At 46.7% G+C, this 17,491-nt stretch overlaps 1 protein-coding gene across 6 annotated transcripts in view; it reads left to right on the forward strand.

The window, feature by feature from the left end:
* lyst (lysosomal trafficking regulator) overlaps window positions 1-17,491 on the forward strand; it is a 429,684-nt gene that overhangs the window by 300,392 nt on the left and 111,801 nt on the right. For all 6 annotated transcript variants that reach the window (XM_085996691.1, XM_085996696.1, XM_085996697.1 and 3 more), the window contains one exon: window positions 14,808-15,525. In XM_085996691.1, coding sequence (XP_085852817.1) covers window positions 14,808-15,525 — 718 coding nt within the window. The remainder of the gene's footprint in view (window positions 1-14,807; window positions 15,526-17,491) is intronic.

The following is a 17,491-nucleotide window of genomic DNA, read 5'->3' on the forward strand; positions in this document are numbered from 1 at the left end:
TAATTGGCAAAATAATTTCAAAACAAGTTTGAGGTATTACATTTTGGTAAGAAAAGAAAGGTGGTCACTTATTACTTGGAAAATAAGAATCTAAATGGGGTAGAGGAGCAAAAGGATCTGGGAGTACAAATACACAAATCACTAAAAGTTGCGACACAGGTCAATAAGGCCATAACAAAAACAAACCAAGCACTAGGGTTTATTTCTAGATGGATAGAATTGAAAAGTAGAGAAGTTATGCTAAACTTGTATTGAACCTTGGTTAGACCACACTTGGGAGTACTGTGTATAGTTCTGATCAGCATATTATAAAAAGTTTTTTTTAAATTCAGTCCTTGGATGTGGGCGTCGCTGACGAGGCCAGCATTTATTGCCCATCCCTAATTGCCCTTGAGACAGTGGTGGTGAGCCGCCGCCTTGAACCGCTGCAGTTCGCGTGGTGAAGGTACTCCCATAGTGCTGTTAGGGAGGGAGTTCCAGGATTTTGACCCAGCGACTATGAAGGAACAGCGATATATTTCCAAGTCAGGATGGTGTGACTTGGAGGGTAACTTGGAGGTGATGGTGCTCCCATGCACCCGCTGCCCTTGTCCTTCTAGGTGGTAGAGGTCGTGGATTTGGGAGGTGCTGTCGAAGAAGCCTTGGTGAGTTGCTGCAGTGCATCTTTTAGATGGTACACACTGCAGCCAAGGTGCGCCAGTGGTGGAAGGAGTGAATGTTTAAGGTGGTGGATGGGGTGCTAATCAAGCGGGCTGCTTTGTCCTGGATGGTGTTGAGCTTCTTCAGTGTTGTTGGAGCTGCACTCAACTAGGCAAGTGGAGAGTATTCCACTACACTCCTGACTTGTGCCTTGTAGATGGTGGAAAGGCTTTGGAGAGTCAGGAGGTGAGACACTCGCCACAGAATACTCAGCCTCTGACTTGCTCTTGTAGCCACAGTATTTATGTGGCTGGTCCAATTAAGTTTCTGGTCAATGATGACCCCCCCCAAGATGTTGATGGTGGGGGATTCGGTGATGGTTATGCCATTGAATGTCATGGGGCGGTGGTTAGATGCTCTCTTGTTGGAGATAGTCATTGCCTGGCACTTGTGTGGCGCAAATGTTACTTGCCATTTATCAGCCCAAGCCTGAATGTCGTCCAGGTCTTGCTGAATGTGGGCGTGGACTGCTTCATTATCTGAGGAGTTGAGAATGGAACTGAACACTGTGCAATCATCAACAAGCATCCCCACTTCTGCCCTTACGATGTAGGGAAGGTCATTGATGAAGCAGCTGAAGATGGTTGGGCCTAGGACACTGCCCTGAGGAAGGCCTGCAGCGATGTCCTGGGGCTGAGATGATTGGTCTCCAACAACCACAACCATCTTCCATTGTGAGAAGTCACACAACACCAGGTTATAGTCCAACAGCTTTATTTGAAATCGCAAGCTTTCGGAGCGCTGCTCCTTCATCACCTGACGAAAGAGCAGCGCTCCGAAAGCTTGTGATTTCAAATAAAGCTGTTGGACTATAACCTGGTGTTGTGTGACTTCTCACATTTGTCCACCCCAGTCCAACACCGGCATCTCCACATCATGGCATCTTCCATTGTGCTTGGTATGACTCCAACCAGTGGAGAGTTTTTCCCCTGATTCCCATTGACTTCAGTTTTACTAGGGCTCCTTGATGCCACACTCCGTCAAATGCTGCCTTGAGGTCAAGGTCAGTCACTCTCACCTCACCTCTGGAATTTAGCTCTTTTGTCCATGTTTGGACCAAGGCTGTAATGAGGTCTGGAGCAGAGTGGTCCTGGCGGAACCCAAACTGAGCATTGGTGAGTAAGTGCTGCTGGATAGCACTGTCGACAACACCTTCCATCACTTTGCTGATGATTGAGAGTAGACTGATGGGGCGGTAATTGCCAGATTGGATTTGTCCTGTTTTTTGTGGACAGTACATACCTGGGCAGTTTTCCACATTGTCAGCTAGATGCCAAGGTTGTAGCTGTACTGGAACAGCTTAGCTAGAGGCGCAGCTAGTTATGGAGCAGAAGTCTTCAGCACGACAGCCGGGATGTTGTCAGGGCCCATAGCCTTTGCTGTATCCAGTGTTCTCAGCTGTTTCTTGATATCAAGTGGAGTGAATCGAATTGACTGAAGACTGGCTTCTGTGATGGTGGGAACCTCAGGAGGAGGCCGAGATGGATCATCCACTCCGCATTTATGGCTTCAGCCTTGTCTTTTGCACTTGCGTGCTGGGTTCTGCCATCATTAAGGATGGGGATATTCATGAAGCCTCCTCCTCCTGTCAGTTGTTTAATGGGCCACCACCATTCATGACTGAATGTGGCAGGACTGCAGAGCCATGTGGTGGAATACAAATCTGCTGCTGCTGATGGACCACAGCGCCTCATGCCCAGTTTTGAGCTGCTAGATCTGTTCTGAATCTATCCCATTTAGCACGGTGGTAGTGCCACACATGCTCTCGTACGCTTTGGTGAAGGTGTTGACAATGGTTTGGAATTCGACCTCCGAGTGAGCGCAGACGTAAGCATCGTCTGCATACTGTAATTTAACGACAGAGGATGGGACGACCTTGAATCTGGACTGGAGGCGACGGAGGTTGAACAGTTTCCCGTTTGTTCTGTAAATTAGCTCCACTCCAGTGGGGAGCTTACTGAGGGTGAGATGGAGCATTGCAGCAAGGAAGATCAAGAAGAGCGTTGGTGCGATGACACAGCCTTGCTTGACCCCGGCCCGTACGTGAATTGGGTCTGTGGTGGAACCGTTGGTCAGGATCACGGCTTGCATGTCGTCGTGAAGCAGGCGGAGGATGGTGACAAACTTTTGAGGGCAGCCGAATTTAAGGAGGACACTCCATAATCCCTCACAGTTGAGTGTTGAAGGCTTTTGTGAGATCAAAGAAGGCCATGTACAGCGGTTGGTGCTGTTCCTGCATTTCCCTTCTAATTGACGTGCGATGAAGATAATGTCCATTAGTGGGCAGAATCCGCATTGCGACTCTGGGAGGAGCTCTTCGGCCACCGGTAGAAGGCGATTGAGGAGGATTGTTGCGATGACTTTCGCTGTGGCAGACAGCAGGGAAACTCCTCTAATTACCGCAATCGGACTTGTTACCTTTCTTGAAGATGGTCACAATTACGGCATCTCTGAGATCCCCTGGCATGCTCTGCTCCTTCCAGATAAGAGAAATGAGTTCATGAATTCGCGCCAGTAGTGCTTCTCCACCATGTTTTAGTGCCTTGGTGGGGATTCCATCTGCTCCTGAGGCCTTGTTGTTCTTCAGTTGTCGGATGGCCTTTTCAACCTCATGTTGTGCTGAGATGGTGGCGGGTAGCGTGCTGCGGGACCTCCTAAACATCCGTAAAACAAAGGTCCTCTACCAACCTGCCCCCGCCACACAGTACTGCCCCCCGATTATCAAAATCCATGACAAGGCCTTGGACAACGTGAACCACTTTCCATACCTCGGGAGCCTACTGTCAACAAGGGCAAACGTCGACGACGAAGTCCAACACCGCCTTCAGTTTGCCAGTGCAGCCTTCGGTCGCCTGAGGAAAAGAGTGTTTGAAGACCAGGACCTCAAACCCGGCACTAAGCTCATGGTCTACAGAGCAGCAGTGATACCCGCCCTGCTGTATGCCTCAGAGACATGGACCATGTACAGCAGGCACCTCAAAGCACTGGAGAGGTACCACCAACGCTTCCTCCACAAGACCTGCAAATTCATTGGCAGGATAGGCGCACCAACGTCAGTGTTCTGGCTCAGGCCAACATCCCCAGCATCGAAGCTTTGACCATGCTCGATCAGCTCCGATGGATGGGTCACGTTGTCTGCATGCTTGATACGAGACTCCCAAAACAAGCGCTCTACTTGGAGCTCCGGCACGGCAAAAGAGCCCCAGGTGGGCAGAGGAAACGCTTCAAGGACACCCTCAAAGCCTCCTTGAAAAAGTGTAACATCCCCACCGACACCTGGGGAATCCCTGGCCCAAGACCACACAAAGTGGAGGAGAAGCATCCGGGAAGGTGCCGAACACCTCGAGTCTCTTCGCCGGGAGCAAGCGGAAGCCAAGCGCAGGCAGTGCAAGGAGCGCACGTCAACCCAAGCACCCCACCCACCCGCCCCTTCAACCACCGTCTGCCCCACCTGTGACAGAGACTGCAGGTCCCGCATTGGACTCATCAGTCACCTGCAAACTCATTTTTAATGTGGAAGCAAGTCATCTTCGGTTCCGAGGGATTGCCTAAGAATGGGTATGATCTTGTGGCCATTACAGAAACATGGCTGCGGGGTGACAATGCCTGGGAATTAAACATACCAGGTTATTTAACGATCAGGAAGGACAGGCAGGAAGGAAGGGGAGGTGGGGTGGCTATGTTAATAAAGGAAGGAATCACTGTAATACAGAGAAATGATATTGGGTCAAAAGATCAGGATAATGAAACAGTTTGGGTGGAGGTAAGGAATAATAAGGGGAAAAAAACACTAGTGGGCGTAGTCTATAGGCCTCCGAACAGTTGCAACTCTGTTGGACGGAGTATCAATCAGGAAATAGTTGAGGCTTGTAATAAGGGAACATCTATAATTATGGGGGATTTTAACTATCATATTAATTGGACAAATCAAATTGGGCAGGGCTGCCTTGAGGATGAGTTCATTGAGTGTATTAGGGATGGGTTTCTTGAGCAGTATGTAACTGAACCGACCAGGGGGCAAGCAACCTTAGATCTGGTCCTGTGTAACGAGATGGGATTAATTAAAAATGTCCTAGTAAAGGAACCCCTTGGAATGAGTGACCATAACATGGTTGAATTCCATATTCAATTAGAGGGTGAGAAGGTTGGATCTCAAACAAGCGTGCTAAGCTTGAATAAAGGAGACTATGAAGGTATGAGAGCGGAATTGAGTAGAGTGGATTGGGAAAATAGATTAAAGGGTAAGACGATACATGATCAGTGGTGTACATTCAAGGAGTTATTTTACAACTTCCAAAAAAAAAATATTCCACTGAGAAGAAAAGGGTGTAAAAGAAAAGACAGCCATCCGTGGCTAAGTAAAGAAATTAAGGATAGTATTCGACTAAAAACAAGGGCATATAAGGTAGCCAAATCTAGTGGGAGGATAGAGGATTGGGAAAACTTTAAAAGACAGCAAAAAATAACAAAAAGATTGATTAAGAAAGGGAAGATAGATTATGAAAGTAAATTAGCAAAAAATATAAAAACAGATAGTAAGAGTTTTTATAGTTATATAAAAAGAAAAAGGGTGGCTAAAGTAAATGTTGGTCACTTAGAGGATGAGGCTGGGAAATTAATGGTGGGAAATATGGAGATGGCAAAAACACTGAATGAATATTTTGTATCAGTCTTTACAGTAGAGGACACTAAGAATATCCCAACACTGGACAAACAGGGGGCTAAAGGGGGGGAGGAGCTAAACACGATCAAAATCACTAAGGAAGTGGTACTCGGTAAAATAATGGGACTCAAGGCGGATAAATCACCTGGACCTGATGGCTTACATCCTAGGGTCTTGAGGGAAGTGGCGGTAGGGATTGTGGATGCATTGGTAATAATTTTCCAAAACTCCCTGGACTCGGCAAAGGTCCCGGCAGACTGCAAAACTGCTAATGTAACACCCTTATTTAAAAAGGGCAGTAGACAGAAGGCTGGAAACTATAGACCGGTTAGCCTAACATCTGTGGTAGGTAAAATTTTGGAGTCCATTATTAAGGAGACAGTAACAGGACATTTGGATAATCATAATTTAATAGGACAAAGTCAGCATGGTTTTATGAAGGGGAAGTCATGTTTGACAAATTTGCTGGAGTTCTTTGAGGAAGTAACGTATAGGGTGGATAAAGGGGAACCAGTGGACGTAGTGTATTTAGACTTCCAAAAGGCATTTGACAAGGTGCCACACAAAAGATTATTGCTTAAGATAAAAAATCACGGGATTGGGGGTAATATTCTGGCATGGATAGAGGATTGGCTATCTAACAGAAGGCAGAGAGTTGGGATAAATGGTTCATTCTCAGACTGGCAATCAGTAACTAGTGGTGTTCCGCAGGGGTCAGTGCTGGGTCCCCAACTCTTTACAATCTATATTAACGATTTGGAGGAGGGGACCGAGTGTAACATATCAAAGTTTGCAGATGATACTAAGATGGGAGGGAAAGTAGTGAGTGAGGAGGACATAAAAAACCTGCAAGGGGACATAGACAGGCTAAGTAAGTGGGCAGAGATTTGGCAGATGGAATACAATACTGGAAAGTGTGAGGTTATGCACTTTGGCAGGAAAAATCGTAGAGCAAGTTATTATCTTAATGGCAAGAAACTGGAAAGTACTGAAGTACAAAGGGATCTGGGGGTCCTGGTGCACGAAACTCAAAAGGTTAGTATGCAGGTGCAGCAAGTGATTAAGAAGGCCAATGGAATGTTGGCTTTCATTGCTAGGGGGATAGAATATAAAAATAGGGAGGTATTGCTTCAGTTGTACAAGGTATTGGTGAGACCGCACCTGGAATACTGCATGCAGTTTTGGTGTCCATACTTAAGAAAAGACATACTTGCTCTCGAGTCAGTACAAAGAAGGTTCACTCGGTTAATCCCGGGGATGAGGGGATGGACATATGAGGAGAGGTTGAGTAGATTGGGACTCTACTCATTGGAGTTCAGAAGAATGAGAGGCGATCTTATTGAAACATATAAGATTGTGAAGGGGTTGGATCGGGTGGATGCGGGGAGGATGTTCCCGATGATGGGTGAAACTAGAACGAGGGGGCATAGTCTTAGAATAAGGGGCTGCTCTTTCAAAACTGAGATGAGGAGGAACTACTTCACCCAGAGGGTGGTAGGTCCATGGAATATGCTGCCCCAAAAAGCTGTAGAAGCTACATCATTACATAAATTTAAAACAGAAATAGACAGTTTCCTAGAAGTAAAGGGAATTAAGGGTTACGGGGAGCGGGCAGGAATTTGGACATGAGTCTAGGTTCGGATCGGACATGGCCCTGTGGGTAGCGGAGCGGGCCCAGGGGCCGTGTAGCCTGATCCTGCTCCTATTTCATGTGTCTAATTCTGTTAGATTCAGGAGATGGTTCTGTGATAGTAGATTGGCGGTTAGGATCAGATCAGCCATGATCTTATTGAATGGCGGAGCAGGCTCGAGGGGCCGATTGGCCTACTCCTGCTCCTATTTCTTATGTTCTTAAGAAGAGTGCCACACAACACGATGGAGGGTGTCCTCAGTGTGAAGACGAGACTTAGTCTCCACAATGTGCTACCAATATTGTCATGGACAGTTGCATCTGCGACAGGTATAGATTGGTGAGGACGAGGTCAAGTAGGTTTTTCCCTCGTGTTGGTTCTCTCAGGCCCTGCTGCAGGCCCAGTCTGGCAGCTATGTCCTTCAGGACTCTGCCAGCTCAGTCAGTAATTATGCTACCAAGCCACTCTTGGTGATGGACATTGAAGTCCCCCACCCAGAGTACATTCTGTGCCCTTGCTACCCTCGGTGCTTCTTCCAAGTGGTGTTTAACATGGAGGAGTACTCATTCATCAGCTGAGGGAGGGCGGTAGGTGGTAATCAGCAGGTTTCCTTGCCCATGTTTGACCTGATGCCATGAGACTTCATGGGGTCCGGAGTCATTGTTGAGGACTCCCAGGGCCACTCCCTCCCGACTGTATACCACTGTGCCACCACCCCTGGTGGGATGGTGATGAAGGAGTTTGGGACATTGGCTGAAATGTATGATTCTGTGAGTATGACTATGTCAGGCTGTTGCTTGACTAGTCTGTGGGACGGCTCTCCCAATTTTGGCACAAGTCCCCAGATGTTGGTGAGGAGGACTTTGCAGGGTCGACTGGGCTGGGTGTGTCTTTGTCATGTCTGAAACCTGTGCCGAGGTTGATGCCGGGTGGTCTGTCCGGTTTTATTCTTCTTATTGTTTCTTGTAGCGGTTTGTTACAAGTGGCTTGTTGGGCCATTTCAGAGGGCAGTTAAGAGTCAACCACGTTGCTGTGGGTCTGGAGTCACCAGGTAAGGATGACAGATTTCCTTCCCTGAAGGACGTTAGTGAACCACATGGGTTTTTACGACAATCCAGTAGTTTCATGGTCACCATTACTGATACTAGCTTTTTACTCCAGATTTATTTAATTAACTGAATTTAAATTCCCCAGCTGCCGTGATGGGCTTTGAACTCTCATTAGTCTCCTGATTATTAGTCCAGGCCTCTGGGTTACCAGTAACATAACCACTATGCTACCATTCCCAGTGAGGCACTGGAGAGGGTGCTGAGAAGATATACAAGGTTGATGCCAGTACTGCACGGTTATACCTATCAGGAAAGGATGAACAGGCTAGGCCTATTTTCTGTTGAAAAGAGAAGGCTGAGGGGTGACCTAATGGAGGTCTTTAAAAGTTTGAAAGGTTTTGATAGGGTAGACAGAGGGGGGAATTTTGCCAGCCCTGGGGAGGCGAGTATGGAGGCGGGACTGCCGGGAAAATGGCAGAAACTGGGAGCAGGTACCAACCCGCCACCATGCCATCTTCCCGGGAAACGCGTCCCCAATAGCGCAGGGACCCGCCTCCTCGAGGCGGGAAGGGGACTACAGCCAATTAACTCTGTTAATAGGCAGTTTAGAGGTTTATCCCCATTTTACCCACACAAGTGCGGGCTTCCCGACAGCTGCGAACCTTGTCAGGGTCAGCGAGGCGAACAGTGGGTCTGCGGGGGTGAAAGGGGTCGAAAAGTGCACTGTGGAGATGAGTGATGGATGCAAGCGTGGAGAGGTAAGTATGGAAGGTGAGTGTAAAGTGTTAGAAAAAATTTACTTACCTTTGCTTCTTTCTGCAGATTTCAGCCCTTGGGTATCCGGAGGCTCCTCATCTCAACAGCAGAGATGACAGAATGGCTGCTGCATTCTCCGATGCAACAGCCATCTGATTTCTGCTCAGGAAAGAGGTTTCATGAGTCTTCAGTACAGGACTCGCCAAAGAAGAGGTTGTCAGTGATTCACAGCTTCTCAAAGCTGTCAAACGATGACAATTCATCTGTCAAAGATGAAACGTCATACGCTGACGTCCTCTGTCACTGGCTTTCCCTTAACTTGCCTACAGAGCGGGCTTAACAAGGTGAATCAAGGGAAAGTAGTGTGGGTTGGCCGGACGTCGTTGGGGGCGGCACTGAAACTTGACAACCAGCAGTCACGTCCCCATTGATAAAATCCAGCCCAGAGTGTTTCCACTTGTGGGGAAGAGCAAAACTAGAGGCCACTAATGTAAGATAGTCATCAAGAAATCAAATCAGGAATTCAGAAGAAACTTCTTTAGCCAGAGAGTGGTGAGAATGTGGAACTTGCTACCACAGGTATTAGTTGATCCATTTAAGGGAAAGCCAAATAAGCACATGAAGGAGAAAGGAATAGAGGGTTATGCTGATGGAGTTAGATGAGGAAAGATGGAAGAAGGCTCGAGTGTAGCATAAACGCTGACTAGGGCTGGTTGGGCCTAATGGCCTGTTTCTGTGCTATATATTCTATATAACAACTTGGAATTGTATTACTCATTCAATAAAATTTGTAAGTGCTTTGCTTTTATTAGACATTGGGTTAATTTGGAAGATGAGCATGGAATGGCCTAGCAAGCCACTCAGTTGTAACAAACCACTACGAAACAAAATAATAAGAATGAAACCAGACAAACCACCCGGCATCGATCAGCACCGGCTACGGACACGGCAACGGCACACCCAGCCCAGTCAACCTTGCAAAGTCCTCCTCACCAACTTCTGGCGATTTGTGCCAAAATTGGGAGAGCTGTCCCACAGATTAGTCAAGCAACATAGTAATACTCACAGAATCATACCTTTCAGCCAATGTCCCAAACTCCTCCATCACCATCCCTGCGTATGTCCTGTCCCACCGGCAGGACAGACCCACCAGGGGTGGTGGCACAGTGGTATACAGTCGGGAAGGAGTGGCCCTGGGAGTCCTCAACATTGACTCCGGACCCCATGAAGTCTCATGGCATCAGGTCAAGCATGGGCAAGGAAACCTCCCTCAGCTGATGAATCAGTACTCTGCCATGTTGAACACCACTTGGAAGAAGCACTGAGAGTAGCAAGGGCACAGAATGTACTCTGGGTGGGGGACTTCAATGTCCATCACCAAGAGTGCCTCGGCAGCACCACTACTGACCAAGCTGGCCGAGTCCTGAAGGACATAGCTGCCAGTCTGGACCTGCGACGGGTGGTGAGAGAACCAACACGAGGGGAAAAACCTACTTGATCTCGTCCTCACCAATCTACATGTCACAGATGCATCTATCCATGACAGTATTGGTAGCAGTGACCACCGCACAGTCATTGTGGAGACGAAGTCCCATCTTCACACTGAGGACGCCCTCCATCGTGTTGTGTGGCACTACCACCGTGCTAAATGGGATAGATTCAGAACAGATCTAGCAGCTCAAAACTGGGCATCCTTGAGGCGCTGTGGGCCATCAGCAGCAGCAGAATTGTATTCCACCACAATCTGTAACCTCATGGCCCGGCATATTCCCTCACTCTACCATTACCATCAAGCCAGGGGACCAACCCTGATTCAATAAGGAGTGTGGAAGAGCATGCCAGGAGCAGCACCAGTTGTACCTAAAAATGAGGTGCCAACCTGGGGAAGCTGCAACACAACTACATGCATGCTTAAAAAGTTGAAGTGGTATGCTATAGACAGGGCTAAGCAATCCCACAATCAACTGATCAGATCAAAGCTCTGCAGTCCTGCTGCATCCAGTGGTGAATGGTGGCGGACCATTCAACAACTAACAGGAGGAGGAGGCTCCATGAATATCCCCATCATCAATGATGGTGGAGCCCAGCACGTGAGTTCAGCCTTGCCGTTTGCAGCGTTTGCAACCATCTTCAGCCAGAAGTGCCAAGTGGATGATCCATATTGACCTACTCCCGAGGTCCCCACCATCACAGAAGCCAGTCTTTAGCCAATTCGATACACTCCACGTGATATCAAGAAATGGCTGAGCGCACTGGATACAGCAAAGGCTATGGGCCCCGACAACATCCCGGCTATCGTGCTGAAGACTTGTGCTACAGAACTTGCCGTGCCTCTAGCCAAGCTGTTCCACTACAGCTATAACATCGGCATCTATCCGACAATGTGGAAAACTGCCCTGGTATGTCCTGTCCACAAAACGCATGACAAATCCAATCCGGCCAATTACCGCCCCATCAGTCTACTCTCAGTCATCAGCAAAGTGATGGAAGGTGTCATCAACTGCTATCAAGCAGCACTTACTCAACAATAACCTGTTCCGCCAAGACCACTCTGCTCCCAACCTCATTACAGCCTTGGTCCAAACGTTGACAAAGGAGCTGAATTCCAGAGGTGAGGTGAGACATCAAGGCAGCATTTGACCGAGTGTGGCATGAAGGAGCCCTAGTAAAACTGAAGTCAATGGGAATTGGTGGAGGGGGGGTGGGGGAAATCTCCTGGCTGGAGTCATACCTAGCACAAAGGAAGATGGTTGTGGTGATTGAAGGTCAATCATCACAGCCCCAGGACATCGTTGCAGGAGTTCCTCAGGGCAGTGTCCTAGGTCCAACCATCTTCAGCTGCTTCATCAATGACCTTCCCTCCATCATAAGGTCAGAAATGAGGATGTTCGCTGATGACTGCATAGTGTTCAGTGCCATTCACAACTCCTCAGATAATGAAGCAGTCCATGCCCGCATGCAACAAGACCTGGACGACGTTCAGGCTTGGACTGATAAGTGGCAGGTAACATTCGCACCACAGAAGTGCCAGGCAATGACCATCTCCAACAAGCGAGAGTCTAACCACCGCCCCTTGACATTCAATGACATTACCATCGCCTAATCCCCCGCCATGAACATCTTGGGGGTCACCATTGACCAGAAACTTAACTGGACCAGCCACATAAATACTGTGGCAACAAGAGCAGGTCAGACCCTAGGTATTCTGTGGCGAGTGTCTCACCTCCTGACTCTCCAAAGCCTTTCTACCATCTAGAAGGCACAAGTAAGGAGTGTAATGGAATACTCTCCACTTGGCTGGATGAGTACAGCTCCAGCAACACTCAAGAAGCTCGACACCATACAGGACAAAGCAGCCTGCTTGATTGGCACCCCATCTACCACCTTAAACATTCACTCCCTCCACCACCGGTGTACCGTGGCTGCAGTGTGTACCATCTACAAGATGCACTGCAGCAACTTGCCAAGGCTTCTTCGGCAGCACCTCCCAAACCCGTGACCTCTTCCACCTAGAAGGACAAGGGCAGCAGGCGCATTGGAACACCACCACCTCCAAGTTCCCCTCCAAGTCATGCACCATCCTGACTTGGAAGTATATTGCCAATCCTTCATCATTGCTGGGTCAAAATCCTGGAACCCCCTCCCTAACAGCACTGTGGGAGTACCTTCACCACACGGACTGCAGCGGTTCAAGAAGGCGGCTCACCACCACCTTCTCGAGGGCAATTAGGGATGGGCAATAAATGTTGGCCTTGCTAGCGACGCCCACATCCCATAAAAACGAATAATTTAAAAAAAAATATTTGGTTGTTCGTATTTGGGGAACAGCTCAACTGATACCAGCTATGTGACTTATTAGGAAACACCTTATTAGTAAGTCACACGCTTGGACATTTTTTCCATCTTGGAAGCAGGTGTCCCAGTCAGGAAATCATAGCATCGTCTGAAAATTCAGAATACTTAGTTGAGACTAAAATTTTCCGACTCTGATCTTCCGCAAGCTGCATTCAGCTGGGAAAGATGTCGATCATTGTGATTTCCCATGGAACCACTCCCTGACAGGTCAGATCAGCTGAGTTGCTTTCTGATGAATGTGGAGTTCCAAAAGAGTCAATTTCCATGAGGGTGAAGGGAAAATCAAGGTGTCAGTGTCTCATATTAATGTAGAAGTTTTAATTTTTTTTAAATGTAAACTAGATATAGGGTAAGGTGGAAGGAGTGCTTTATATTGAAAGTGCTACCCTACACTTACTTAATCTAACATGTATGAATCCTTGTTACATTTAAATCAACCACTGTATTGCCTGATGCAGATCAATAACAACAGGAAGATTTAATGTTTCCCAGTGTTATAAACTTCATATTTTGTCTTATGAGAATGCATGAATATGCAATGATCCTTGCTCATGTTGGTGGAATTGTGTAGCTCTGCTAACATTCCTGGTTAAAACTGTAAAGGTTCAAGAATAATCCAACCTATATTTGCCCCATTCCATTGACTTCTCAATCTCAGTTGTATTGCTTTGGCACCTTTTCACAGGAATTCAGTTGAGTCAGTACCATTCCATTGCCACATTCTAGCAGGACATGCATGCCATTTTGAGTAAACTATTGAGGGTAGTAGAAAGGGGTAAATAGAGGTATTATTGCTTCATCCTAGTTACATTCTGCTACTTTTTATTTTTCTGCCAATTCACTCCTCTCCCATGGCACTGACTCTTGATGAGGTCTGGTGCCACCGCCATCATCAGCTCTCCAGTACCTCTTTCAAGTGGCCATTCTCCCTGTATGAGACTAGACGGTGAGTATCAGCTAGCTTTACCACCGCGGAGGGCATGAAGCTGAGCTCGACTCTGCCTGTACTTAACAGCCATTTTTCAGGAGCTGAAACTTGAGCATTTCCATCCCACATTAGCCTGGGGACACTGAAGCCAGTGTGACACCCCAACTGCTGCCATCCTACAGCTGAGATCATCAAACCCAACACAGACCAGGAATCAAATCTGTGACCTTTGGTCTATAGTTTAGCACTACATTAGGTGATGCTTTTACTCACAAGGCCATCGAGGAAGCTCAACAATGACTTTTTAAGAACGTCATGCCTGTTGGATCAGGTGATCTCTCCCCGTCACTGTATACAACATGTTCTATAGTTGGCAGTAGATTTTCCTTCTGTCCTTTAAATTAGGACAAAGTTCACATATAAAAGTTCCCAGGAACATTGCAATAATAATGGACCACCCAAAATGATTTGGTTAGTAAAACTAGGTAGGATCTTCCAGGAGCTGACATGACTTCCTTCAGCATCAGTTGGAGGTCTGCTGAACCTTTGGGTTTCACTCCTGGTCTGTCAACACCTGATACCACTTGCAGTTGGATGACTGGAGCATCTAAGTTTACAATCAGCACTTAATGGATTCTGTCACCTCCTACGCTGCAGTTTTTGATATCCTCAGTCAGGTTTGGTTTCAGTGCCGGTCCAATTTGACTACATTAGGACTCAGCAAAAGGCAGCTTTGGCCAATGAGTCTGCTCATTGATACAAGCATGTTGCAAAAGAAAAAGCAAGGTGTCAGAGTCTCCCTTTAGTGACATTCTATAAAGGATTCCTTTATGGTACAGTCCTTGGGTCTTCTGTTCTTTCATGTTACGCTTCTGATGTTAAATATCCCTCATTGTGATTAGTGAAGTTTGGGATACTAAATGTTGCCACAGTAGTTCATCACTTGAGAATTGTAATTGTTTTAATGCAAGAGGAAGAGATACATGAATGGAAGTGGACTCATTTCATTTCTCTTTGAATAAAAGGTATAAAGAAAAACCTGGGGAAAAAATAAAATTTAATAAAGTAAGGAATAAAGTTCAGTAGAAAAAAGTGGGAAAACATGAGAGTTGATGGTGATAATCTTGGTGAATTTCAATCTTGTTTTATTAGATCATAACACATATATAAGTTAACATTCAGTAATATAGCAACATCCTGAATTTTTCCCCCCCTCTGTTTTCTAGGAGATAAAGGACAAAACAGCACATTAAACTATCCAAAGCAAGGGTCCCCTTTATTAACATTGTACGAGCAGCACTCCCAAAGTCTGCCAGTGACCCCTTCTACCTCACCACAAGTGCGAATCCGAAGACTAACAACAAGAGTAGAACAGAGCTTTGATGACTTACGAGAGGTTTCTGAGTGTGAGTCTGACTCTCTTAGCTTTTTGCCAGAGAGTGCCTCCAAAATGGGCACTGCAGAAACACTGAAAAGGGTACAGGGTGAGCTGTACCTCAGCAGCTGTGAGTCAGCAAAAACCCTTTGTGAGTCTGAAAAGGGAGCTTCTGCACAAGGTGATGCAGATGGTCACATGCAAGAATCCTTGGAACCTGTGGTAGAGCCAGATAGCCTGACAAATGCGACCTCCAGGCTTGGGGGTGAATGTGTTCCAGAAGAGAGTAACAGCATTTCATCAGCTTTGGAACCAGAACTGAAACAGGAAGGGGCAGGTGATGAAGGAATAAATCGACCCGACAGTCTCCGAGGACTTCAGACATTCCAAAGAAGTCAGAGTAATTTTACCAGCCTGGGATTGGCATTTCCTTCCCAAAATGGATCTTTAGTTATGGGACGTTTGCCAAGTATGGCTGACAAGAATTTGATTCCTGAGGAATGGGAGAGCTTTGGTTTTTCACCTCTCTATGAGCGACCCTATAATCAAACTGACAGTGCTACAGAAAGGTAACAATTCAATTATTCATTGTACCATCAGATTGTTAAAATTACTGTATTTTATATTTTAGTCATTAACAGAGTTAGCTATACCAATACCAGCTATTCATAATAGGGACATTTTTGTGAAACATAGAAACATAGAAGATAGGAGCAGGAGTAGGCCATTCGGCCCCTCGAGCCTGCTCCGCCATTCAATGCGATCATGGCTGATCATCCAAATTCAGTACCCGGTCCCTGCTTTCTCCCCATACCCCTTGATCCCTTTAGCCTTAAGAAATATATCCAACTCCTTCTTGAATATATTTAATGTATTGGCCTCTACTGCCTTCTGTGGTAGAGAATTCCACAGGTTCACCACTCTCTGGGTGAAGAAATTCCTCCTCATTTCTGTCCTAAATGGCCTACCCCTTATCCTTAGACTGTGACCCCTGGTTCTGGACTCCCCGACCATCAGGAACATCCTTCCTGCATCTAGTCTGTCCAGTCCTGTCAGAATTTTATAAGTTTCAATGAGATCCCCTCTCATTCATCTAAACTCCAGCGAGTACAAGCCCAATCGACCCAATCTCTCCTCATACGTCATTCCTGCCATCCCAGGTATCAGCCTGGTGAATCTTCGCTGAACTCCTTCCATGGCAAGAACATCCTTCCTCAGATAAGGCGACCAAAACTGCATACAATACTCAAGATGTGGTCTCACCAAGGCCCTGTACAACTGCAGCAAGACATCCTTGTTCCTGTACTCAAACTCTCTTGCTATGAAGGCCAACATGCCATTTGCCTTCTTAACCGCCTGCTGCACCTGTATGCTTACCTTCAGCGACTGGTGCACAAGGACACCCAGGTCTCGTTGCACTTCCCTTTCTCCCAATCTATTGCCATTCAGATAATAATCTGCCTTCCTGTTTTTGACAACAAAGTGGATAACCTCGCATTTATCCACGTTATATTGCATCTGCCATGCTTTTGCCCAATCACCCAACCTGTCCAAATCATCCTGGAGTTTCTCGGCATCCTCCTCACAGCACACACACCCACCTAGCTTTGTGTCGTCTGCAAATTTGGAGATATTACATCTCGTTCCCTTGTCTAGATCATTAATATATATTGTGAATAGCTGGGGCCCAAGGACCGATCCCTGCGGTACCCCACTAGTCACTGCCTGCCACTCTGAAAAAGACCCGTTTATTCCAACTCTCTGCTTTCTGTCTGCCAACCAGTTCTCTATCCAAGTCAATACCTTGCCCCCAATCCCATGTGCCTTAACATTACACGCTAATCTCTTATGCGGGACCTTATCAAAAGCCTTCTGAAAGTCCAAATACACCACATCCACTGGTTCTCCCTTATCTATTTTACCAGTTACATCCTCAAAAAATTCCAGTAGATTAGTCAAGCACGATTTACCTTTTGTAAATCCATGTTGACTTTGTCCGATCCTGTCACTGTTTTCCAAGTGCTCCTATAAGTGAAGGGTGGGGGGGAAATGGTCCCCTTTTTCACCCTGTACTGGTCTTACTCCTGTGGATGAGAGCATGGCCATGTGACATCCTCCTGGGCTTATTCCAAAGCTGTTGTTGCGTTGACCTAGGAAAATGCAGTCCGAGCCAATATTGCCTTTTCCGTCATTCCCATGTCCTCTTTTGAAAAGGCATCTGACCTTGCTTCTAGCACTTCCCTTTGGTAGTGTGGCTGACAGATGTTAATAGAGTAGACGAGTCATGCCTGCATACCTGCTATCTCGTGTTCAATGACTAATGTAATTTATAGGGTCAAACAAGGCGTTGCAATTATCTTAACAGACTTGTGTGCTGTCACTCTGTCATGTATCTCATTGAAACACACACAATTCTTACAGGGCATGACAGGGTAGATGCTGGAAGGATGTTCCCCTAGCTGGAGAGTCTAGAACTAGGGGATCACAGTCTCAGAATAAGAGGTCGGCCATTTAGGACTGAGATGAGGAGAAATT

The sequence above is a fragment of the Somniosus microcephalus genome, chromosome 9 (assembly GCF_052327205.1).
Source record: "Somniosus microcephalus isolate GS21.2 chromosome 9, FLI_Smic_1.0, whole genome shotgun sequence".
In the NCBI taxonomy this organism is placed as follows: domain Eukaryota; kingdom Metazoa; phylum Chordata; class Chondrichthyes; order Squaliformes; family Somniosidae; genus Somniosus; species Somniosus microcephalus.